The sequence below is a fragment of the Choristoneura fumiferana genome, chromosome 3, assembly GCF_025370935.1.
Source record: "Choristoneura fumiferana chromosome 3, NRCan_CFum_1, whole genome shotgun sequence".
Lineage (NCBI taxonomy): Eukaryota > Metazoa > Arthropoda > Insecta > Lepidoptera > Tortricidae > Choristoneura > Choristoneura fumiferana.
Window position 1 is genome coordinate 2,434,197 of NC_133474.1, and position 25,002 is coordinate 2,459,198.

A 25,002-nucleotide genomic window follows, 5' to 3' on the forward strand; every position below is an offset into this window, starting at 1 on the left:
ATCGACACAATTCGAAATATTCACATTACTAAAATACCTATACCTATTTAGTCTGTGCCTATCCGTTCGAGAAAACTGAAATTAACTTAATGGAACCTAATTTATTGAATCAGGCGTTACTTTGCGGAGGTCCATATCAATGAACTAAAAGAATTCCTTGCTCACCCGCGACCTTACGATAGCTAAGCTTATGCAAAATATGCGTGTTCATGCAGTTCCTCCACCTCCACACTGTAAGAACACACACAAATCACACAAACCCATCTATCACCACCACCACACTACACTGACGCGTTTCGAACTCAACCAGAGCTCATCTTCAGAGTGACACAACCGTACACCAGGCTACCAGTTGTTAGACTCAAATGTCTGCATGAACACGCATATTTTGCATAAGCTTAGCTATCGTAAGGTCGCGGGTGAGCAAGGAAATTCTTTTAGTTAATTGCTACCAGTTGTTAGACATTTGATGTTCCGTCAGTCTTTTCGTAAAATAGGTACTAGATAAGTAGTAACATTGTAAAGAAAAAGGAATACTTACAGGTAGTTAAAATCGCTTCAAGGAGGTATGCAATTGATGTGACTTGAAACATTTAATTTAAAAAAAAACGACGAAATGCGAGTCAGACTCGCGCACCGAGGATTCTGTACATATTTGTAGGTATATTCTATTCTACCTGGTGTTGCAGGTGTCTATGGGCGGTGGTAATCTCTTATCATCAGGAGACCCACTTGCTCGTTTGCCATTCAGTTGAATAAAAAAAAAAAAGTGTTCGCAGAGCCCATCTCGTAAGCAAAACGTACGTATTGTGGGGTCATTTTAGATGGCTACTGGACAAAAACAATAAGATTTCACTTTTCTTATTGATTATGCTACAAGAGCTACCTTCATACCAAATCTCAAGTTTCTAGGACAACCGGAACCGGAAGTACCTTACAGGTTTTATTAACTCCCCTGCAATTTGTATGGAAATACTTTTCTTAGCGACTATTTGATTGCGTTGACTTTGCAGTTAAATTTTTCACTGCTTCAAGAGGTTGATATTAAATTTCAGCTTGATGCAGTCGAGTTCATAAACTTGTGAGCAAAAATTTGATCTAAATTATCTGAACACGACTTTATGTATTGTTAACGGCGTAGAAGCGTGTTCAGATATTTTTGATCAAATTTTTGCTCACAAGTTTATGAACTCGACTGTACCTCCATGCCTTCACACAGTCCTGAGAAAAAGAGTGTTGACTCGACGGACGGACGGACAGACAGGCAGACAACAGTGCTCGTGCTAATATTGATATAAATAAACTAAGCAAACTTAAAAAAAAGCCTTTTTCGAACTCGGTTAAAAAGGTTAAAACTAATTTGTTTTTTACGAGAATCTTTCACGATCAATTAAAAGTTTAAGTCAAATTAGTGACGCTACCATTAGCCATGACATCCCAAATGTTTGCCCGGCCAATGACAGACTAGACCCATAGCAGTTGTTATCGCTATAACCAATCGTAAATCATATCTCTCCCGAATGAAAACCCACCCACGAGTCCTCAGCTGTCAAGCGGCCAGTCAACTCCTGTCTGTCAGCAGCGCGATGAAACGCTATTTCTGAAAATAAACCTAATATAATGAGATTTGCATAATAAAGCCGTTGACGAACTGAATCAAAAAACCGGAAATCGGATCGTGATAAAATGACTTCGGCGTTCATCCTGTCTTTTATGTTCCTCCTGACCCAGAATTTGTTATTGAACTGTGCTTCTGCCGCGGTGCACTCTCACAGCGTGGACACCCAGGAGCGCGAGGGCGATGGGAGCTACCGGGCGCGGGACTTCGACCATTACGGGGACTCCGGACACAACTCGGAGTTCGACCACGAAGCCATCTTAGGTGCATTGTTTACTTTTTTTTTGCGTCGGGTGGAATGCCGCTAAATTTTGCAATGTCTTGGGTTTTAATAGCCTGATAAGCCAGTCGCGATGTCGATGAGACGCGCGCTAGTGGTTTTCATACCTGTTGTGCTGGTTGTGACTTATTATTATTCAATAGGAAGTGTGAAGGAGGCTGAAGAATATGACAAGCTTAGTCCTGAGGAGTCTAAGAGGCGGCTGGCGCTGCTGCTGCCAAAGATGGACGTAAATGGGGATCAGTTCATTGACAGGAACGAACTTAAAGAGTGGATACTCAATTCTTTCCGGTGAGTTCCTTTTTTACTTGACTGATGCTGTAGCTAATACATGTAGTGAATAATGTTTTGTCATCGTATTTTGTCGGAAAAGTTCGTAATCCTAATTATCATGATTACTCAACTAGTTTACTGAATGTAATTCAGAAAGCTAGATAAATATGTACTTATCTGACAAAATATTTTGAAAAAACATTATTTACTTCTTATTCATGCTTAAAGGTTTCATATTGAATAAGTTAATGCAGATAACGGGGTAATGTAATGGGAATAGGTTACCGAGAAATGTTGATAAGGAAATGATAAACAGTTGTTGAAGCTTATTGAGAAATTTCAATGTGAATGTGTATTATTGAATTGCTTAATGCATTGTTTCATCAAGCATTAAGAAGAATGTCAAACATCAATGGATCTTTTCGTACAGTAGTTGCAATTATTTAAAATTTTAATATATCTTAGGGCAATTTTAGCATCATTTTACCACCACTAGAATAGCTCCGCAACAAACGAAAATTACTGTTTTGCCATTAATCATTTATGGATTTTGGTATTCCTGAACAAACATGCAAATGCTTAAAAAACATGGGAAAAAAACATTCACTTACAAATTAACTAAAAAAAAAATTTAAGTGAACTTTATTATAAATCAAAATAGAATTAAAAAGATTCTCTCAAAAATGCTGTTACCACTACCACTTTTCCATAACATTTTAATTAGTTAGGATCTAAGTTTAGGCGTTGACTTAATTTGCTTTGCAAATCAATTTTAGGAAACAGAAGTATCATTTAATTTTTAAGCAGTTTTGCTTTAACACTAAATGCCGAAAATTTTAATCAAATTCATAAATCAATTGATTCATAACATCTGTCCGTATGATTTTGCCAACTGGATTTTGAGTTGTATAATTTTTATCAATCTGAACCACAAATATAAGACATTGGTAACATGCTAATTCTGGTGTTAGTTAAGTCCATAATTCTGGCAAGAATGACAAGAGAATTATTGTGTAACATTTATAGACTGACGGGCCTGCAGGGCTACTACGAAATTCGAAGTTCATATTGTACCATCCCTCTCACTCTTGTATTAAATAATATAAGCGTCGGCGGGATGGTATGATACAAACTTCGATTTTAAATAACATTCTTCAATCCATTGTGAATGACAGAAAACCAGAATGATGGACTGAAGTTAGCCAGGATGAGTGTCTAACCGTTGTCTAAAAGTGAGCAATGCAAGAGTAAAAACTTATATGATAATAGTAGTTATTACTTTTGTATTGATCACTCTGTGTGCAATAATGATTTTGTAAAATGTGCAATAAGAAAGATAATGTTTTATCTGAAGAAAACAGTCTTATTGCCTTCATTGTGATATTTTTATTGGTTGTGGTAAAAGCATATTAAAATTAAATATATAATATTATAACCATGCCTTTTACATACATATGGGAAGAAGACTGTGTCTGGTAATTATGTTTTTTCAATATTTTTTTCTTATTCTGTTATTTTTAGAAGCTATTAAGTATTTTTTTTTTATATAATATTATATTCTGCAATTATTGAAGTAAATGTGAAAAATGGTATAGATAATAAGATAAATTAAAACAAAATGATTTTTACCTTCTATGTTTACATTGAGTTAGAATTCTGTAAATGTGAGTACAAATTCTTCTTTTTTTACACAAATATTAAATTCAGAGATCTCTTCCTTTCGAACGAAACTTATTTATATATTATTTATCTGATCTGAGTCCTTCCATTCAGATTTTCTCTAAGTTTTTAACTTATTGAAAGATTTTTTTTGTGTCCAGCTTTTTGTCAGTGCTGACGAATTTTGTAAAGGTAGCTCTAAATATTATAAGATTATTTTTTTATTCCTATCAAATGTACTATATATACATGGAACCCGCTTTCCAAAATAAAAGTTTTTTAAATTGAAAATACAAACTGAAATATAGATGCACAGAAAAAACAGAAAAATAAGACCATCACTGGGAATCGAACCCAGGTCCTCGGTAATCCGTACCGCGTGCTATACCACTACACCACTGATGGTCAAAACCACCAGTGACCAGTGTTGATCATCAGTGGTGTATTCCCAGTGATGGTCTTATTTTTCTGTTTTTTCTGTGCATCTATATTTCAGTTTGTATTTTCAATTTAGGTTTTACGGTTTTACGGGATGACCGTAAAAGTAAAAATTTGGAATTGAAATAAAAAATACAAAAAGATTCCAAAAAAACAATCTTAAAAGTTTTTATTTATTTATTACAGTTTTACTATAATGTTTTGTCTGTCCAGCAAGTTGTCGCGCGAGGAAGCAGAGGAGCGTATGAGCGAGGCGGACGACAATCGTGACGGCGTCGTCACGTGGGGCGAGTACCTGCAGGACGCCTTCGGGGTCGACGCCGAAGAGGAGATCGCGCCCGAAGACACCGGGGACACTGGCATGGTATGTCAAGTAGCTTTAGAACCCTGAGGCAGTGCTAGCCTAGCATACATTGTGCATTGAGGCGACTTCTACCCTACTACCTATTCAATGCACGCCATATGTTTTTCGGTGGTTAAAATTCATCGAGCGTAGATTTTTCTCTTATTTACAAGCCCGTTATTTTATGAAGTAATATCTCCTACGCACATTAGTAGCGTATGTTATATATAACAGTTTTTTTCCGAAACTCGGTCACTCTCTTGGACAACCGGACAAAATAAAAATAAGAAAAACTTTTTAACAAAAAACTTAAACCGTCGAGCAAACGTAAAAGCAAAAAAGGATAAACCTTTTTTTATTTAACCTTAACCTAAGTACTAGTTTGAAGTTGGTGCCTCAGCACGAGCCAGGAGGAGTGATAGAAGCCCATCAGGTAGATGACTATAGGTCCACTCCTGATGCTAGAGCTGAGACACCGACTTGAAACTACTACCTAGGTTAAGGTTAAAAATAAAGAAAAGTTTATTATTTGTTTCTATGGTTTAATTTTTTTGTTAAAAAGTTTTTATTTCATTCTTTTTTCCCACGCTTGGGGTAATTTTTTTTCCAACTTTATATAATACCAACTTCAAGGTAGTTATACCCTATCCAATAAAAAAAGAATTATCAAAGTTGGACTACTCTGTACAGTTATGTCTGGTCATACATTACAATCATTGACTGAACAATCAATCAGCCCCTGTTTTCCTACCTTTAGGGTAAGTTTTTCTTTGCTTAATTTTTATAGGACCACTCTCGGGGTATACAGTATACGCTTTCCAATAAAAAAAGAATTATCAAAATCGGACTACTCTGTAAAAAGTTATTTTTTCGTCGGTTACAAAGTTGACGCAATTGTTTATATTTAACTCTTCTTACAACATCAGAATCCTGAACCTGTGACCTTTTTTGTAATGCTTTTTAAAAACACAGTTCCTTGTTACCACACACGCATTTTTGCTAAAAATAAACGCGTTTAATATAAAAACTTATTTAGCGTGGCCCTTTTTATTTCACTTTACACAATCTTGAGATTATCTCGAATAGTGTTAATGTAAACAAATTTGTCACACATTGCCTGTTTCGTTAAACGTTACGAGATTTATGACTCGACCTTCTTAAATTGCGCACATGTTTGGTTAGAGTCAGAGTAGACTACCTCAAGCTCACTCTAACAATTTGTTTTATTTCTAAATACTGAAAACCTCATTGAAGAACCAGATAAATATAATGCGTTTTATTAAATCAATGAGTTTAGAAAACTATCTACTGTTGTCCTAGGCCCTTGGATTTATGAAGGTACACTAATGTGGTACCATTGTTCACAGCTGGTACAAGAAGAGAAGGTGATGTGGCATGCGGCCGATCTCAACGGCGACGGCAAACTCGATCTGAACGAGTTCGAGGTGAGTTCGCTTGGCTCAAGTAGAATCACTTTATATTTGTCTTTTCCCGACGCAAAAAAAGGGGTGGGGGTGCGCATGGGGCTATTAAGGCCGTAATAATGGGCTGAGTCAATATTAATAATAATGGCTCGATTCATAATATTAAAGCCATTAAAGTGCATTCTTCCTTCCCTTATCCTGCTACGGCCTTTGACCGCTATGTGTTTCCGTCTGTGGCATCATCATAGCTCCTATCGTTGGCGCTTGAGTCGTGAGAACCTTTTGACAACTTTGACATTTGTCACGCTCGTGATTGGTTAAATAACAAACGCAAGAAAGATTTTAAGGTCACAGCTCATTGCAGCCACCCGGCACCCGATCAGCACCGCCTCGCCTCGAGTGGTTAGTATTCTTAATATGGATTTGTATGGGTATGCGCTCATTTCATTACATCAACACCGTAACGTCACCGGATCGCCTCACTGGCGAGGATGCCATGCGCGGACGGTGAGTAGACCACTCAGTGATAGCCCGCGGCTCGCCGCCATAGTGACTACTAGGAAATTCGTGAACGACGCGAGGTCCACCCACCTGTGGACCACCTGTCGACAACGAGTGGACGCCAAAGTCGAGGCGGTGCTGGTCGGAAGCCGGGTGGCTCTATAATGAGCTGTGACCTTTAACGTAAAACAGATCTCACGATAGGTACTAACGCCATCTACCGATATCTCGCCTGTCAAATCTGTCAAAAGTAACACAAATATTAAAGGTGTCAAACAAAGTTCACGATACAAGCTGGCGCCACCCAGCGTGTCACAGTACCTAATCCTCGTTACATTACAAAAAAAAATGTCGCTTAAATAAATCGACGTGTAGGGTGTTGCTAATCAACTTTATTGACCCGCGCCTGTTGTTTCTTAATTGTTTCACAAAAACACCGTGTGACTAATTTTTGTCGTGATTGTAATTAAAGAACAATGGCGACATAAATTGTTGATGGAGAACTCGAGAGTTAAATAAAACTGTTAGTTACAGATGAAGATAAAATAGTTTACTAAGTACTAGTCCAGCGTTTCTTAACCTCAGGTGGCGACCTAAATTCGGGTCGCGGGCGGTATCGGGATGGATCGCGGGAATGAGGGCTATCGCGTATGAATTCGCCGCTAGAGGCGCTAATGTAGCGTGAGGTCGCCGAAATGTCAAATCTCATAGTTTTTGGGTGAGCTACGCGGGTTTATTTATAATTAGAATTTTTTTGTGAATATTTTGCATTACCTGAAATTAATTATGGCAATTATGCGTTACGGGGAAATGAATGTCTGTGTTTTGACACAGTTTTGTCTTTCGGAAACTTTTGTCCTCCCTTTTTTCCGAACAAAACGGGACTACGCAACACTGTGGTTGCTCGATGTTGTTATGGTGTGGTTTTAAGGTGTATTAAATATGATTTTAATCTAAACTTTGTTTTCACACCCGTAATAACAGACTTTGAAAGCCACACTTAAAAACCTCACGCAACAGTGGCGCCATCTAGAAAGACAAAAAACGATAGCCCTCATTAACGGGTAACTCTTTCAGACTGATGGGCCAGACCAGTGTTTTTCAAACATTTTCATGTCGCGAGCCCCCTTGGTTTGAAAAATATTTGGCGACCCAAATATTGAATAGGTAATCATATTAGAAACATTGAATAATCATACACAATAACGGTGAGAGCATTTTAAAGTTACTACGACTCCCTTAAGGGGCATCTGAGACCCCCCGGGGGTCGCGACCCACAGTTTGAAAAACACTGGTCCAGACTGATGAAAATTAAACCAAAATGGACTAAGCTGACGCCAGAACTAACATGTAACCGAAGTATATGTCTGTGACTGTCTCTGTGTGTCGCCGGCAGATGTTCACCAACCCCGAGGAGCACGAGCTGATGCACGGGTTCCTGGTGAACCAGACGCTGCGGGAAAAGGACCAGAATCACGACGGGTTCGTTGACTTCAACGAGTTCATCGGTGACAGGGGTAAGCTGTGTTACTTGTGACCATATGCGTTCTGTGCCAAATTGTAGGTTGTATCTTAGGGGTCACACGCAGAAGTGGCCAAGACTTTGAGAGAAGAGCACAGTCATTTGTGGCCAAAATTTGGAGGGGTGGGCACAGTAAGATGCGGCGAGGATTTCGGGGCGCAACATTGCAGTTGCCAAGATTTGAGGGGTGATCACATTTCGGAGTAGCCAAGATTTCGGGAGAAGAGCATAGTCAGCAGTGACTAAAATTTTGGTGTGGGTTAGGTACAGCCCGAAGTATTTCAGTATTTCTGGACCGGTACGACTTGGGGATTTTCAAAAAATTAGCCTACTCCTTTCTCAAAGGGCAGGCAACGCTACCGTAATTCAAGTTATGTTATTGATGCCCATAGGCGGCGGTGATTGCCATTCATCAGGTGACCCGCCTGCTCGTTTGCCCCCTGTCAGATAAAAAGGTGCCCAAAATTATATTATAACACTACGAATTACATTTACAGGCTTACAGTAAAAACCAAAGCACCTGGGCCAATCAACTTTTTTACCGACACTAATCCGAGTAAGACAGCCGGTGAAATTACTGGCACTTGAGGTATCCCATCTTAGGCCTCTAGGTTGGCAACGCATCTGCAATACCCCTGGTGTTGCAGATGTTCATGGGCGGTGGTGATCTCTTACCATCAGGAGAGCCACTTGCTTGTTTGCCTTCCAGTCGAATAAAAAAAAAATCTGTCCGCGACATTTTTCAAACGATTGCAGATTTTTGTGAGTAAACATGTTTTTTCCGTAATTTAATAGATGGTGTACATGAATACATGCCATCCTACGTATGAACCGTGAAATATCTTGTTGGAAGTACGATTTTTTGGTAACGCCAGAGACAATTTTGGTAACGCAGGAGACGCCCAAAGTGTCGGTAAAATAGTTGATTGACCCACCTAAGAATAATAAGTATAAAAAAGGTAGATACCAAAAAGAAAAGAATATAGGGTTTGATTTATGTTGCGATAGGCGACACCGCGGCATGAATGGAAACATGCGAGTACATGCACGCTTATCACCATGGCGTGGGTTATCTAGAAACAGATGAAAGAGAACTGACTATTATTATTTTTTATCTACATGCATATCATAGCTTCCCTATTATATGTTCAGAAACGACTATCAAATGGCCTTTATTAAGAAACCTGGTATCTGCGGGTGCATCTTAATGTTCACATTAAAGTACAGTGCATCTTAATGTTTACATTAAAGTATCGGTAATACTTTTTTTAACAATGCATATCTGTACATATTATAGAAAACTTATGATATGCATGTAGATAAAGTTATGTATGCGGCTATACATAATTAGGCATTAAAACACTCGTGTGATCTTATTATGAAACTCGCCTTCGGCTCGTTTCATAAAAACACACTCGTACTTTAATGCCTCTCATTATGCACCAGCCACATAAATAACTATTTTCATTTAATATGCTGCTTCAAGGTCTACCCACTACACCATCCATGACTGTAATATTATAACAACGTGTCAGGCAAACATATATCCTTTGTATCGAAAAGTACGATATTCCTATGGTTTACAGTACTTTCATTCTAGCATGGTGCAGGTGACACTTAGCACCGTACTTAAATTAGATAACACGAAAATTTTGCTTAGAAGCAGGGCTTTGCTGACAGTGGATATTTAGAACGGTCATTTAAAGCGTACTTTTATCTGGGACCTAACTTTTTTAACAGACTTTTTTACTTACGCCCTAGACGTGGTTCGCCAGCTTTGTTATTTTGGATATTATTTCAAAATTCTCAAGATTCTTTTCTCAATGAGCAATTTGTACTTTATGATGTTAATTGATGATGTTAATTGATTCTTGATGTTAATTGGTCCTTTATAAAGTACGCGAGGGCTCAGGAGGATATTTTAATATACCTAAAAAGTTGGGTAGACCGTAGAACCCTTGGTGCATGAGTCCGACTCGCACTTAGCCGGTTTTATTGATAATTTAGTAGAATCTCGGAATTTAATCGCTCGGCAATGAACTAGAGACGAAGCAGAGAATTGAGTTTACTACTATTTTGTTTAATTTGTATATTGTTCAATAAAATTATATTTTTACTAACCAAACTTGGAACTATGTATACCTATAGAAAAAGCCTGTCTTTAAAATTCGCCCCTAAATTGACAAGATTTCATTTTTTTAACCCCTGTAAATTACTACAGGAATCAAAAGAGTTTAGCCTCCTGAACATGGGAAAATATTTATTATAATTTATTTCTCCGTATTAAAAAAAAAAATGAAAAAATATATCTGAATTTACCAACACTACCACAGAAAAGATATGTTTCCTTTGCCTTTTTCACCAGAAAAAGGAGCCGTCATAATTTTGACAAGGTCTACGTCAGATTTACGTGATCTTTTTTTTTAATAGAGACTAGACAAACGTAATGGATCTATTGTGTGGTACTTTTGGAGTTATGCCCTTTTAGAATAAGCACATCTTAAAAAATCTGTAATAAATTAATTAATAATCGTAGCGAAATTTTAAAAATATCAGCGTCTTTCTCTTTCCAAACAGAATACAGAGAACGAATCAAATTATAGTCTTTGAAATATGAAATCTTGTCAATTCCGATGTCTGTACACGATCCATAAACAGCCCCTTTATGATGTAACAGTCAACAAACCTTTATTATTCAAATGGTGACCCTCGGCCGGCCGTGACGGCGTGTTCAGTGAGAAGCTTATTCGCTTTTGTCAATTGAAACGTGTTGGTATGAAACATTAATGGAGATTGATGACTGGACCTTGTTCACCAAGTCAAACGGTGTCAAGTACATGTGGCATAAATCTCCATCTTAAGTCACATCATAGTGGACGTATTTTAGCAAAAACGTACCAAACCTCAACAATTTTTTTTAAATTATTTCAGTAACATCAAAAGTGATATTAAATAACAACATGACAATGCTTTGGAACTAGAGAATCCGGGAACTCGGGATTCATCCATACTAAAATCCCGGGATCGAATTCACTGTTTGGAACGTTTTTGCTAAAATACGTCCAGTTTATAATCAGGTCTGTATCGTCGTGGTCTAATATAAATATCTATGGCTTATTCTGAAGATTGATATTAAAAATGCGAGAATTTGAACTCTGTCTGTGTGTGCGTCCGTGCGTCCTTCCATGTGTGCATGCGTGTGTGTACATTTTTTTTTTTTTTTTATTCGACTGGCTGGCAAACGAGCAAGTGGGTCTCCTGATGGTAAGAGATCACCACCGCCCATAAACATATGCAACATCAGGGGGATTGCAGATGCGTTGCCAACCTAGAGGCCTAAGATGGGATACCTCAAGTGCCAGTAATTTCACCGGCTGTCTTACTCTCCACGCCGAAACACAACAGTGCAAGCACTGCTGCTTCACGGCAGGATTAGCGAGCAAGATGATGGTAGCAATCCGGGCGGACCTTGCACAAGGTCCTACCACCTGCTACATGTGCATGTACACGTCAAATTGAATGAATTTGGTTGAAATTTGCTATGCAGTTGGCTGCATCTCTAGTATAACACAGGCTTTTTTTTACCTGGTATTCCCAAGATATTGAGATGTGTACGCATGTAAAATTGCGAAAGCTCGTCCGCGGTGTTCCCGAATAGCGTCGACATAGTCTTTCAAGAAAAAAATCTCATTTAAAATAAGTCTGCAAGCACCAATGACTCTCGGAGTCGTAAGTGTCCGTAGATGACAGAATTTGCATACTTGGGACCCAAATAAATTTAGCTTTTTTTCTTTCTTATAGCTTCTAAAGCGGAGTTTAGACTTGCAAGAAAATCGTGCAAGTTGCCTTACAGAGGCCGTAAACCCAACGAGTTTGTAGTGGCCAATCGAGCGCCGCAATGTAATTTTCTCAAAAATGTCCGTAAAAGTTGACATTATTCTTTACATATCAGAAGGTGAAGTGCATAGTTTATGGTCAGCGAAAAATTAAAAAGTTGAAAAGATTGCAGGCGCGCTAGCTCGACAATAATGAATTAGCGCGCCTGCAATCAGTCACAATTTTTTTTTAAAGTTGAAAAGGCCATGGACACAAGTCGTATACAGCCAAGTCTCAGTGGCCGGTAATGGCCGGTATCAGATATTTTGTTGGAACTTCGGACTTTTTCAATTGGGTCTGAAATAGCTTGTGGTGTTTTCGGTGGAAAAATACACCTATAGCATAGCATAAGAAAAATATTAGAATAAAATTAAATGTTATAATATATTTTGAGAAAAAGTGTATTCTATTTCAGAATTATTCACCATTTTTGAGAAAAGCTTTATATTAGTCTCGGCTGGAATAGCAATTGCTGGCTTCGTATTAGTTAAACGGACTCGCAAGCTCGTCCGTTTAATACTCATACTCAGCCAGCAATTGCCTACTTCCAGGCCACGACAATAATCTACTATTAACTTGCACGATTTTTCTTGCATGTCTAAGCTTGGCTTAAGTTAACTGTTACTAGCGATATGAATCCAAGTTATTTGAAATAAATGATATTATTATTATCTTGAGTTGCAGGCAAGCGGATAAAGAACCTGACTACAAAGCTTGACGTCCAGTCGCTTTAATGGTGGTAAATATGTTATTGTATTTGTTGCAGGGATGCAACAAGACCAGTCGTGGATGGTGGCGGAGAGGGACAAGTTCGACCACGACCTCGACACGGACCGCGACGGCCGCCTCGACGCCGCCGAGCTGCGCCGCTGGGTCGTGCCCGACAACGAGTAAGCACACGCGCCGCGCACCTACCTAAAGCCGAGTTTAAACTTGCAAAAAAATCGTGCAAGTTGCATTACATTCATCATCATCTCAGCCTATATATGTCCCACTGCTGGGCACAGGCCTCCTCTCAGAACAAGAGGGCTTGGGCATAGTTCCCACGCGGGCCCAGTGCGGATTGGGAACTTCACACGCACCATTGAATTGCTTCGCAGGTTTGTGCAGGTTTCCTCACGATGTTTTCCTTCACCGCAAAGCTCGTGGTAAACTTCAAATGTAATTCCGCACATGAATTTCGAAAAACTCAGAGGTGCGAGCCGGGGTTTGAACCCACGACCCTCTGCTTGAGAGGCGATAGGTCAAACCACTAGGCTACCACGGCTTCTACATTACATTGCGAGGCCGTAAAGCCAACGAGTTTGTAGTGGTCAATCGAGCGCCGCAATGTAATGCAACTTGCACGATTTTTCTCGCAAGTCCAAACTCGGCTTAACACTCGTATGAGGGTCGATCAATTTTGCTTGTAGGTACTTAATATTAATTAAACTCCCGTGAGATATATTGATCAAAATAACTAAATTAAACGGTCCAACTCACGATTCTTTCTCGACGATTTTTTCTTGTACCTCGTTGCCATGGTTACGTCCCCTGGCCAACTCTTTAAATTTTAAAGATTACAATTTTAAAACCATGACTTTCTATTTTTTTTGTGGTTATAATTCATCAAGCGTATTGTTCGTAATTACAAGCCCATTATTTTATGGACTGTCTCCAAAGCACATTAGTAACACGTATTATAACAGTTTTTTAAAGAAATTGTCGCTGTTGTCTCTTAGACAACGGGGCAAAATTACAAACAAGAAAATGTTGATTGACCCCTCAGTTCAAATAAAAAGTAAAGATGGAGCGCGGTGAAACGCCCGGTGAGGCCGGTTTTATAAACATGTGTGCGTAGGCCGGTGTTGCCGTAATAATTCTTAGTACCCCGATACTACAAAAATATCGTAACCGTTGAGTAACGTTTTAATAGCGCTTTAATTACTTTCACACTTTGATACCGTTACTACAATAAAAAACGTTGATAAACTTTTACAAGAACCAAATAACCACGTTGCGTGTCACTTTCTCACGTTTTAAGCCGTGTTAATAAAGAATAGAATTAATAAAAAAATGATTATATTACATAGGCGGCTTTTACCCAATACCTAATAGGGTAACTACAATATTATAATGGCCACACTAGTGTTGACGTTTTATGTTAAGTAATAAGGTTTTGGTGTAGTTTGGTTGCAAGTGTGTGCGTGTCACTGTGTTAGCACACGGATTGATGTAGTTTGACCGGCCTCACTTCGTTGTTCACAGCGCCCTATCTCTAGTTTTTATTTGAACTGAGATTGACCCATGAATTGGCCATTCCCGGTTGCCCGCACCCCTAAAAAGCAAAATCAAAGTCAAGATAACTTTATTCAATTTAGGCTCAGGCACATAATGCATGTCAAAAAAAATCTACCACCGGTTCTTAAAAACTTTTGTTGAGAAGAAACCGGCATGAAATTACACGACGACGAATATGTTTTAATTTATATATTTTTTTATTCTACTGGATGGCAAACGAGCAAGTGGGTCTCCTGATGGTAAGAGATCACCACCGCCCATAAATATCTGCAACACCAGGGGTATTGCAGACGCGTTGCCAACCTAGAGGTCTAAGATGGGATACCTCACGTGCCAGTAATTTCACCGGCTGTCTTACTCTCCACGCCGAAACACAACAGTGCAAGCACTGCTGCTTCACGGCAGGATTAGCGAGCAAGATGGTGGTAGCAATCCGGGCGGACCTTGCACAAGGTCCTACCACCTGCAATGAGTCGTCATTGAAAGACTAGTGTGAAAAAATATTAAAATATTCGTTTAAAAGATGTTTATTAAATTTTAGGAATTGTAGCAACACAAAGGTACGAAATGACATTAAATAAATCCTTTATTTCAAATAAGTAATTACTCCAGCAGTTATACTGGATTAATCCTCTAGTACAGGTTTCGAAGGGCGGTTCTAATTTACCATCATGCAACCCTCTTATACTTGTTGTTGAGTAAAAGGGCCAATCAACTTTTTAGTGTTGTAATTCTGCCCCATAACGCAGGAGACACCTGTGATACACTTTGTTAGAAAAATGTTTGCAATGTATACTATTAGCACGCTTAGGAAATGAGCCATGAAGGAATGAGGGCTATCGCGTATGAATATCGCCACTAGAGGCGCTAGTGTAGCGTGAGGTCTCCGAAATGTCAAATCTCATAGTTTTTGGGTGAGCTACGCGGGTTTATTTTAAATTAGAATAATTTTGTGAGTATTTTGCAATATCTGGAATTAATTATGGCAAATATGCGTTCCGGGGCAATGAATGTCTGTGTTTTGCGACAGTTTTGTATTTCGGAAACCTTTGTCCTCCCTTTTTTCCGAACAAAACGGGGACTATGCAACACTGTGGCATGCTCGATATTTTTATGGTACGGTTTTAAGGTGTATTAAATATGATTTTAATCTAAACTTTGTTTTAACGCCCGTAATAACAGACTTTGAAAGCCATACTTAAAAACCTCACGCAACAGTGCGCCATCTAGTGAGACAAAAAACGATAGCCCTCATTGCCTTAAAACTGTCACAACTCCTAACTTTATAGTGGCTTTTTACCTCAAAAAATCATACTTTTAATAGGTAACTCAGGAAACGTTACCATGGCAACAAGCTACACTAAAGAGTCGGTTGACCCAAAAGGTACACTTAAAATAAAAATCCTCAGTTAATTTTTGATGATGGTTTGCCCCGCAGCGAGATAGCAACCGAGGAGGTGGAGCACCTGTTCGCTTCAGCGGACGACGACGGCGACGGCCGCCTCGCCTTCGAGGAGGTGCTGCGACACCACCAGCAGTTCGTCGGCTCCGAGGCCACGGACTACGGAAATGACCTCATGGGGGAGCACTTTGATGACGAGTTGTGAGGTGGAATGCTCTACCAAGATAAGCTTAGGTATAGTTTTACGCGCGGGATGGATGAGGTTGGGAAAGCCGAAGGGCGTAACATGCCACAGTTCGACTGCCACTTCCTGGATTCTTTTTCAGCTTAATAAGTGCGGATTAATGGGGAATTGTTTTCCCACTTTGTTAGCACTGCGGACAATAAAGAATAAAAATCCCAGTAGTTGAATAGTCTTAGCAAGCAGTACCGTTTTACCCATAACTCCCTCCGACCTCACGGGGACCCCGAAAGTCCGATATATTCGTTTCGAAGAAAATAAAGTTTTGATGTCAAATTTTTACGTTCCAACGGGGCTTATCCATAGGTGGGGTGTTGAGGTGGTGAGGCGGTCAGAACGGCTTTTCCAAGCTCTTCCATCTATCCCGTGATTTACTGGAGTTACGAGGAATGAATTAAACAATGTAAGACATGCGTAACTACGTAGCTTACAGGCGGAGCTGAGCGAAACTGACAATTTTAGAAAGGAATGTGTATAGAAAATACTAGATTTATCATTGGAAATTGAAGTTATTGACCGCCATTTGCGAATTACCTATCGACCGTAGAGTAGATAGTTTTTTTTTTCTCAGCTCCGTCAGTAATTAACCAGTGTCTTTAATCGAACGAAATTAATGTAACATGGCTGACACTGCCATCCTCATGTGTGTGAAGCATTTTTTTTTTCATCACACTTGCTCGTAAAACAGTGTCGTAACATGCAGGCTACCTTGGTTGCAACCCCCCAAATAAAACCCTCGACCTTAATGTGCTTGTCATGAAGCCCGTGGTCGGTAAATGAGTCATTGCCCGTACTAATTTTCTTGCCATGAAGCCCAAGGTCGGTAAATGAGGCAGTGCCCGTACTGATGGCGCTGCGCATGGCGTAGCAGCAGGACCACATGCACACGCGGCTCAGGCACATGCTGAGGGAGGGGGAGGTAGAGGGCGGCGCTGCCAAGAGCGCAGCCTAAGGTATCGCCAATATTTGGAAGAATTATATTTTTTCTTTTAGAAATATAAAATTTTACTCGCAAATGTGATGAAAAACATTGTATGTCGCACGGGCGGTACTAGAATTACGAACATCGACTCATTAAAGCCCTGTCTTCGACTTCGGGCTTCTAATAGACTCTCGTTCGTAATTCCTTATTTACCGCCCTTAAGACACAATTACGATCTGGCCAGAGATTAAAAAATTGCTATATTTATTATTAGTCGAAACTTTAAAGTATTGCAGTTCAAATAGATTTGATATTTTCATGTAGAGTGAAATAGGTTAAAAGATTAAACTTCTACTTGCAAAGATTTATCATGTTTTTAAATCAAAATGTAAACGAAAATTTGTTTCCGACCAAGAAAAAAACTAACAAAATAGTTGGAAACTAAATCTGCAATGTTTCACTCTTTCTTGAGATCTGATTCTCCCTTACTTGATGTAGAACCGAAGAACCTCATTGCGTTTACAAAATCTGTTCACCAGTCACAACACAAACTATAAAAGCCTGTTTACAAAACAAGGCTCTTGCAACTATAACGAGTAAGTTTGTTTAATTTAGTACGACTCACGGGCTAATTCAAATTGACACAACTGTTACTCACCTTCCACCGATGTCTATTCTAAGCAAGTTTACCTACTGGTTAGGTAAAACTATTTTACTGTTAATCTACGGACCTCTAAAACAACAATGACATAATTGCCATTTTTTTCCCAAAAATTATTTAATGATAGGGGGCGGTCATAAATCGATCAAAAATGAGTTTTTCGCGTTTATGTCCAAATAGGGAAAAATTGCATTTGGGTCGATCAACTGTCTTGTTACCTTGTTGCCATAGTTAAGCACCCTAGACAACTCTTAAAACCATGAGTTTCTTTATGTATTCTGTGGGTAAAATTCATCGAGCATACATTTTTGTAGTAGTTACAAGCCGATTATTACATATTAAGTAGTAGCATATTATTGTTTAAGTTTTTTTTTTTAAACTTTGTAACTGTTGTATCTTGGACAACGGGACAGAATAACCCATTTTACGTCAATGTTGTATTAGAGGTGCGAAGTTTGTATTTAATTTACTAATGCCAAAGTTACTTAAAGCACATTTACAACGATTAAATACATAAATAAAGGCAAACAATTAGCCCTCGGCTCTTTTTCATCCGGATGTATTTTACCTACGTTTTTTTTTATTCGACTGAATGGGAAACGAGCAAGTGGTCTCCTGGTGGTAAGAGATCACCACCGCCCATAGACACCTGCAGATGCGTTGCCAACCTAGAGGCCTAAGATGGGATACCTCAAGTGCCAGTAATTTCACCGGCTGTCTTACTCTCCACGCCGAAACACAACGCAAGCACTGCTGCTTCACGGCAGGATTAGCGAGCAAGATGGTGGTAACAATCCGGGCGGACCTTGCACAAGACACCTGTAAACCTGCCTGTTTTGGGGGCAAGTCCCCCAATCAAGTCGAGCGTTGTATATTTTTGCACGAATCGCCGCGCAAAAGGAATGCGTAGTTTAGGCTGCATTTCAACCAGCAAGGCTACTACGAAACTCGAAGTCCGTGTCGTGCGGTCCCTCTGATACTTATACTATTTAATACGAGAGCGAGAGGGACGGTACGATACGAACTTCGATTTTCGTAGTAGCCCTGCAGATATGTGCAAGGAATGTGTTTTTCATGAACCAACAGAAACACTTCATTTACCTAGCCTCGCACAGCACCGCTCTTGTGGAAACAGCGGAGCGAGGGTAGATAAATGAAGCGTTTCTATTGGTTCATGAAAACCAGATTCCTCGGAACACATCCTCGCACATCTCTGGTGAAAACGCAGCCTTAGAGGCATCAGTGCCACTGTTAAAGGTCACAGCTCGTTAGAGCCACCCGGCACCCGACCAGCACCGCCGCGACTTTCCGCGTCCACTCGTTGTTGACAGGTGGTCCACGCGCGGACGCCGCGTTGACAACAAGTGGACCTCGCGTGGTCAACGAGACGGTCGCGTGGTCCACGAATTTTTTTTTTATTCGATTGGATGGCAAACGAGCAAGTGGGTTTCCTGATGGTAAGAGATCACCACCGCCCATAAACATTTGCAACACCAGATCCGAGTAGTCTATTATGATATGAGGGTGGGGAGCGCCGCGCCGACCGCGCGCGGTTCACGCGAGGCAAACGTACGAGCAGCGAGCTGTCACCGAGTGGTCCACTCGCCGTCCGCGCGTGGACACGAGCGAGCGAAGCGATCCGGTGACGCTACGGAGTTGATGTAATGAGCGCAAGCCCATACAAATCCATATAAAGAATACAAACCGCTCGCGGCGAGGCGGTGCTGATCGGGTCCCGGGTGGATCTAATTAGCTGTGACCTTAAATATTTATAAGCAAATAGCATAATTTAATTATCAATCAATTGATGTACTTTTTGGCATGACATAACTCGATTCACCATACATTTTATATGGCAACACTGAGCTGTGACGTCACTCATTTGACTAACTAGAACTTATACTTACTTATTTGTTTCAATGCAAAAAAAAATGTTTTTACAGTTGAAATTTGAATTGGTTTTCGGTTTCATTTTAAAGTGTATTATAATTACGTCATGGAATTATTGATTAATGGTGTCAAATATCTCCTATTCCGACAGCAGGCCTCAAGAAATTAGAACTTCGTATCGTGCCGTCCCGCTCACACTCGTAGTATTTAGTCAGAGAGTAAGTGGGACCCTAGGACCAACAGAGGTCACCTTCAACATCAACTGTACTTCTTATTTTATCAGTTTTTTTTTCGCCTGCACTATAAAAATACTTTAGAAACAGCCGTTCTAGACACAGCTAACAGCAGCGGGTGATTGAGGATTCCCATATCACTATGACTTAAATTATCAATTTTATAATATGAAAATTTGTAAAGTACTATGCGTATTTAGGGTTCAATTTCCTTTTTACGAATAAACAAGATTTGTTTCTAACTTTCGCTTTTAGACAGTAAGCCAATTTAAATGTAAATTCTGTGTATTTTAAGTTTTTTTTAATTCAGTTTGACTTTTGATTTTCAAGGCACATATTTCAACCACTCCTGTAGGGATATTTGCCTAAATCCTGGGGTGGTGTAAATAGAAATGGCGGAAAGTTCCCTAAGGAATTGTAATGGTCCCTGAAAATCGAGTCTTGGATCTCCCTTAATCCTGGGTGCACTGTGTTTATTGAATAATGCAAGTTTTGTTCACAAAATAACAGCTACCAGCTGACTAGTCATATTATGTACTACACACAAGGATGTGAAAATAACAATTCGAAACTTATACATTGGTTAGTGTGATATATGCCTTAATACAAGGTATAGTCGCAGTTGCACACAAACAACAGCAGGGCTACTACGAAACTCGGAAGTTCGTGTCGTGCGGTCCCTCTGACACTTATACTATTTAATACGTGAGCGAGAGGGACCGCAAGTTTCGTAGTAGCCCTGCAGACTATTATTCACTTCGGTCAAGTATTATGTATTAGTATTTTTAAATTTATTGACAACGCAAAGAAAAATTCATCATGCAATTTATTTAATGTAGATGAATTTTTGAAAATGTTTACATTTTAGGGCCTATTTTTGTACTTATTTCAATTCTATGTCAGTTGAAAACTAATGTACACAATTCTTAAATGCGTTCAACTTGTTTTAAGCTTCTTTGGGCATTGGAAATAACGTGTGGTATTTCTAAGGTTATATTTTTATTGAGTGATGTGCTGTTGTTTCGTGTACTTATTATCACTATATTTTATCGTTGTGAAAGTCCTTGGATAGAAAATAAATTCATATTTATTATTAATGTTTCTTTTCTTAACTATACGGCGTAGCCTACACTATACTACGGCCATTACAATCGTGCGAACTGAGTCATCAATCATTTTAAAGCTCTCTCGCTCGCAATCACAGGCCTTATGGGACTGCCCTAGCGTTCTGTGTGGTGTGACACTAGGGAAATCCCATAAGGCCTGTGAGTGCAAGCGAGAGGTCCCTTTAACCGTCATTGTCTGAATTATAAGACAGAAATTGACCAGATTTTGACGGCTATTCGCACGTTTAGAATGAACTGACACAATTCGAAATAGTCCATATTGCCAATTGTATTTCCAAAATAAACACTGTTCTGAACGAAATCTGGTCGAGTTTTAAATGAGAATATTTCGAGTTGTGCCAGTTTTATTCTAAACGTCAGAAGCACCGCTGCTCATTGGTCGATTTCGGTGGCTAATATACCCTTAAGTTCTACACAAAGTTCCAACACAAAAAAATCGTGCACGACTGCGCCGTGTGAACCCAGCCTTAGGGTGCCACTGGGAGGGACGGAGCAAAGACGACAAATTACGTTTGGGGAGCAGCGCGAGACGTGGATTTCAATACGACTACACGTCTCCGCTCCTATGTTAATGGAACGCATTTTTAAGGCTCCTTTTCTTTGGTCGATACGATAAGTCCGTCGATATATATCTCCCAGTACGCGGGATAGACTAATGAAATTCAGCGATTGCTTGCGACGCCATGCGTGAACTAAAATCTCCAGCACCCCACATGCAGGCTCTAACGACAAGCGAAAATCAGCCTTTACGAACACAACTAATGCAAAGCTCCTTCACTTTGCGTAAGAACACATCGAGTACTAAAATGCAGGGGTTTTTAAAATAAAACACTCCATACATTTACAATTTTTTTTTTTATTCAATATAATAATCTTAATAAATCCAAAATATTTACACAATACAAAAACATACAGTTCGACCGGGATGTCAGCGTCCGCCTGTGGAGCTCCGCTTCATTATACAGCTGTATGAAACGCCTGGTCGCGGCTCTACGCTATTTTATACTGAATTTTCAAAATTACCGCTTCCCGCCTCCCCGGTTTAATTTATACATTTGCTCGTACATCACCTACTTGGACATGTAGGTTCCTATTACAATTTTTTTGAGGAAACAACTACTATGCCTACTTAATTATAGTAAATTACAAACATTTGAACCGCTCTAGAGAAGCTGAGAAGCGCTTAATCAGTGCGAGCTCATAACGGACCGTCCTGGATATTAGATTAATGCATTTGCTACTGGCAAGGCAAATTCGCGTCTGCGTGACTATCGTGTGCCGCTGTCAAAATTTACCCGTAAGTTGTACGCTTTGCGACACAGTGTCTGGTCTAACAGCTGAGAGCAAACGCGTCGAGCAGTTCTCATCATTCGGTATTCCGTCAATTAATCCCCCTCACCTTCGTTCACTACCAACTCTTTAGCAGACAAATGCTCAGTAATGTACCATCATGGTATAATGTAAAGCCACAGTTGATGGAACCCCGCGGGCGAGGAAGCGGCGTTACACGATTGCACGTTGCGGTACACAGCCGCGATGTAAAACTTAAACAATTTCATAAAAAAACAACATTGATTGCGTTATACGACATACATAAATAAAAATATGTAATATAATTTAGATCTCGCGAGAGGCTGGCACCGCTCAACGTTATCGCAGGTAGTTGGCCGCGAGGGCAGCGCGCGAGTTTAAGAGGTTCCCAGACGGTCAAATTTAACATGTAAAGCATGTAGGTTTTTCTGACCGTCTCGGAACCTCTTTAAACTTGTCTATGGTAGGCAAGCCACCCGCCCGACCAACGGCAGGACCGACTAACAAGCGCTATGAGTTGCATACGCGCAAACGCCACATATGTATTACATTTATATTATAACCTATGTATAATTATTATACCGGGACTCGACTATACAAATCGGGATCGACTTTTAATAACAAATATTGCTTCAAGTAAAGCACGGATTCTACTCGCGGTTTGGGTTATATCACAAATTAACTCGTCGATAGCTTGAGGCGTCCCTGCGATCGTTCACGTGAGGTGTGACGCGGAACTACGCAATCTGTTTAGCTTAATATCGTGTAGGACCGCTCCGGTGAACGACGAACCGACACGGCCCGATCCTACGCCGTAAGAGCTTTACTGACGCTGGCTGTTAATAATTTAACATCTATCGCGTAAATCATAGATAATAAAGGAGTCCGTAAAATGATTTCACTTGTATTACCCTATGTTAACAAGACCTGGATCGTGTCGGTCGGTCCTTCACCCAAGCCTGTATGCTAGGACCTCGGCGAGCACTAAGCCCGCCGCGGCTGGAACCCAAGCGAGTGGAATGGTTCAACAAACAGGTTATACAACATAACCTCCATAATTACGTTTAAAAACTGCCACAGTTACATACGACCCAATCTAGATACACTTCTCTTAAAAATATATAATCATACAGAAAATATACTAATATAATTAATATAGAACAAATTTGTCCAATGATTATTTTATTAGGTATATAAAATAAGTTCCTAGCTGAGATGTAAGTCTAGTTTAACATAACTATGCGCATGCTTGACGAGGGACGAGTCGCCCCACACAGCCGGCGGGTACTGGCTTAGCTGCACCGGTAATTTGAATCAGTAGATATACCGGTATAACCACGTACTTCGAACAGTGCCTTACTTCACTTGTAGAACTTTATCTGGCCTGGAAAGACAACTTTTTTGTATTCTTTTCTTTGGCCAAGTTTTGTTTCATCGATTTTTTTTTCGATAATTTTGCAATGCAGCTGTGGCTAACAAGTTCACAAATAAAGTCAGAGTGTACACCGGTATATCTACTTACAAATAACGCCACAGAAAACCAAGTTCCCATAAGAAAATTCTTGAGTTAAATCGCAAAGCTGTGGTATCTACTAAGTGTTAATATATCACTTGATTGTAGACCTTCGTAGACACGGCGAGTGTAGGGCGGGACGCGAATGGAGAATTAATTCTAAAATTATGGAGCGATGAACCCGGGAACTGATCGTCCAGCGAAGTGGCAGATATCTTTACGTTCCTCATATTTTATTTAATCTCAGCTTGCATTATACGCTTAGTCTTCCGACAAGACTCCTCTAGCTGCAATACTATTTATGCGCATATTTGGAATATAATTTATAATTTTATTTTGAATAATTTACTTTTAAATTGCACTGGTTAAGTTCGTGCTAGTTCGTGAAGAAATCTGCCACTGAGCTACCAGACATCTAAAAATTTATTTAAAATACGATAAGACGTTAATATTACATCCCTATAATCCAGCTCGTCGAAGTATTATATACTTCCGAACGCTTTAACAGCCACTACGAGAAATACCGCTTACTCCGTCACTCATATGGCCAAATGCAGCTTTGGACAGAGACAGCGAGTGAGTTACTGAGTTTACAGTGCTAAGTGGAAGTTTGAACATTGTGAGCTGTCACTTAAAGTATTGATGATGAATGAATGAATGAGCGAATGGAGAACGAATGTAAATGCACCTTCACCACGATTTTGACAGTAATGAAGTAAGAGTAAATTATACTTTGGGGATACCAAAACAAGCGTGTAAAAGTAATATTTCGTGGTTAAAATATAATAAGTGTAGTTTGAGAACTGTAAAGAGTTTTCTAACCAAAGTAATTGCGTTAACTGTATATTAGACTAAACCAAGGGGCGTGTGCGGTTGCGGTGACCGAACGGAGCCAAAAACATAGAAGGGTCCGCAATGTGGCGTCACGTACATCACTCTATCAAAAGTCAAATCTAAATATCAGTTCTTTTCAAACCCCGCAATGTAACCCTCGTATGTCAAGGCCGAGCTATACATTCGTGACGACTGTCAGAAACTACGTTGAACTGTTAACTAGTTCCCGCTGAAACATTTGTTCGTACCACAATAATAAACAATGCATTTTAACTTTCTTAATATCTAACTATTTATCGCAACACCTCAACGCTCGATCAAATATCTCAGCGAGTTGACTATGAGGCATTAGGTAGATATCTACTTTTATACACATGTTAAGATCCGTCCCCACCGCAGCTGTATCTAGTAATTACAGTACACTTATTTTAATAAGAACAAAGTTTTCTTGAAAAATCTCATTCGGGGTTAATTTACGCAAATTGAATTGCAGTCAAATCTTTCTTGTCTTTTCACTCGAGTGCCGGCAATCGACAATATTAATAAGAACGAAACGTTCAAATGTGTCCTTGTGTATTTTGACCAAATAGTGGCCAAGTTCGTTGGATTTGAAACCTGACGCCATATTGTTTGGCATTACTATCCAAGTCATTG

The 25,002-nt window shown here is 39.6% G+C and overlaps 1 protein-coding gene across 2 annotated transcripts in view; it reads left to right on the forward strand.

The window, feature by feature from the left end:
* The first annotated feature begins 1,522 nt into the window (after positions 1 to 1,522).
* Positions 1,523 to 25,002, forward strand: part of LOC141426357 (reticulocalbin-2-like) — a 36,147-nt gene continuing 12,667 nt past the window's right edge. The window contains exons 1-7 of one of the 2 annotated variants that reach the window (XM_074085203.1): positions 1,523 to 1,882; positions 2,042 to 2,189; positions 4,482 to 4,632; positions 5,979 to 6,056; positions 7,933 to 8,053; positions 12,701 to 12,824; positions 15,653 to 20,660. In XM_074085203.1, the coding sequence (XP_073941304.1) occupies positions 1,687 to 1,882; positions 2,042 to 2,189; positions 4,482 to 4,632; positions 5,979 to 6,056; positions 7,933 to 8,053; positions 12,701 to 12,824; positions 15,653 to 15,821 (987 nt within the window). In that variant the 5' untranslated portion in view covers positions 1,523 to 1,686 and the 3' untranslated portion in view covers positions 15,822 to 20,660. Of the gene's footprint in view, positions 1,883 to 2,041; positions 2,190 to 4,481; positions 4,633 to 5,978; positions 6,057 to 7,932; positions 8,054 to 12,700; positions 12,825 to 15,652; positions 20,661 to 25,002 lie in introns of those variants that run through there. The other variant, XM_074085205.1, reaches the window with a different exon arrangement.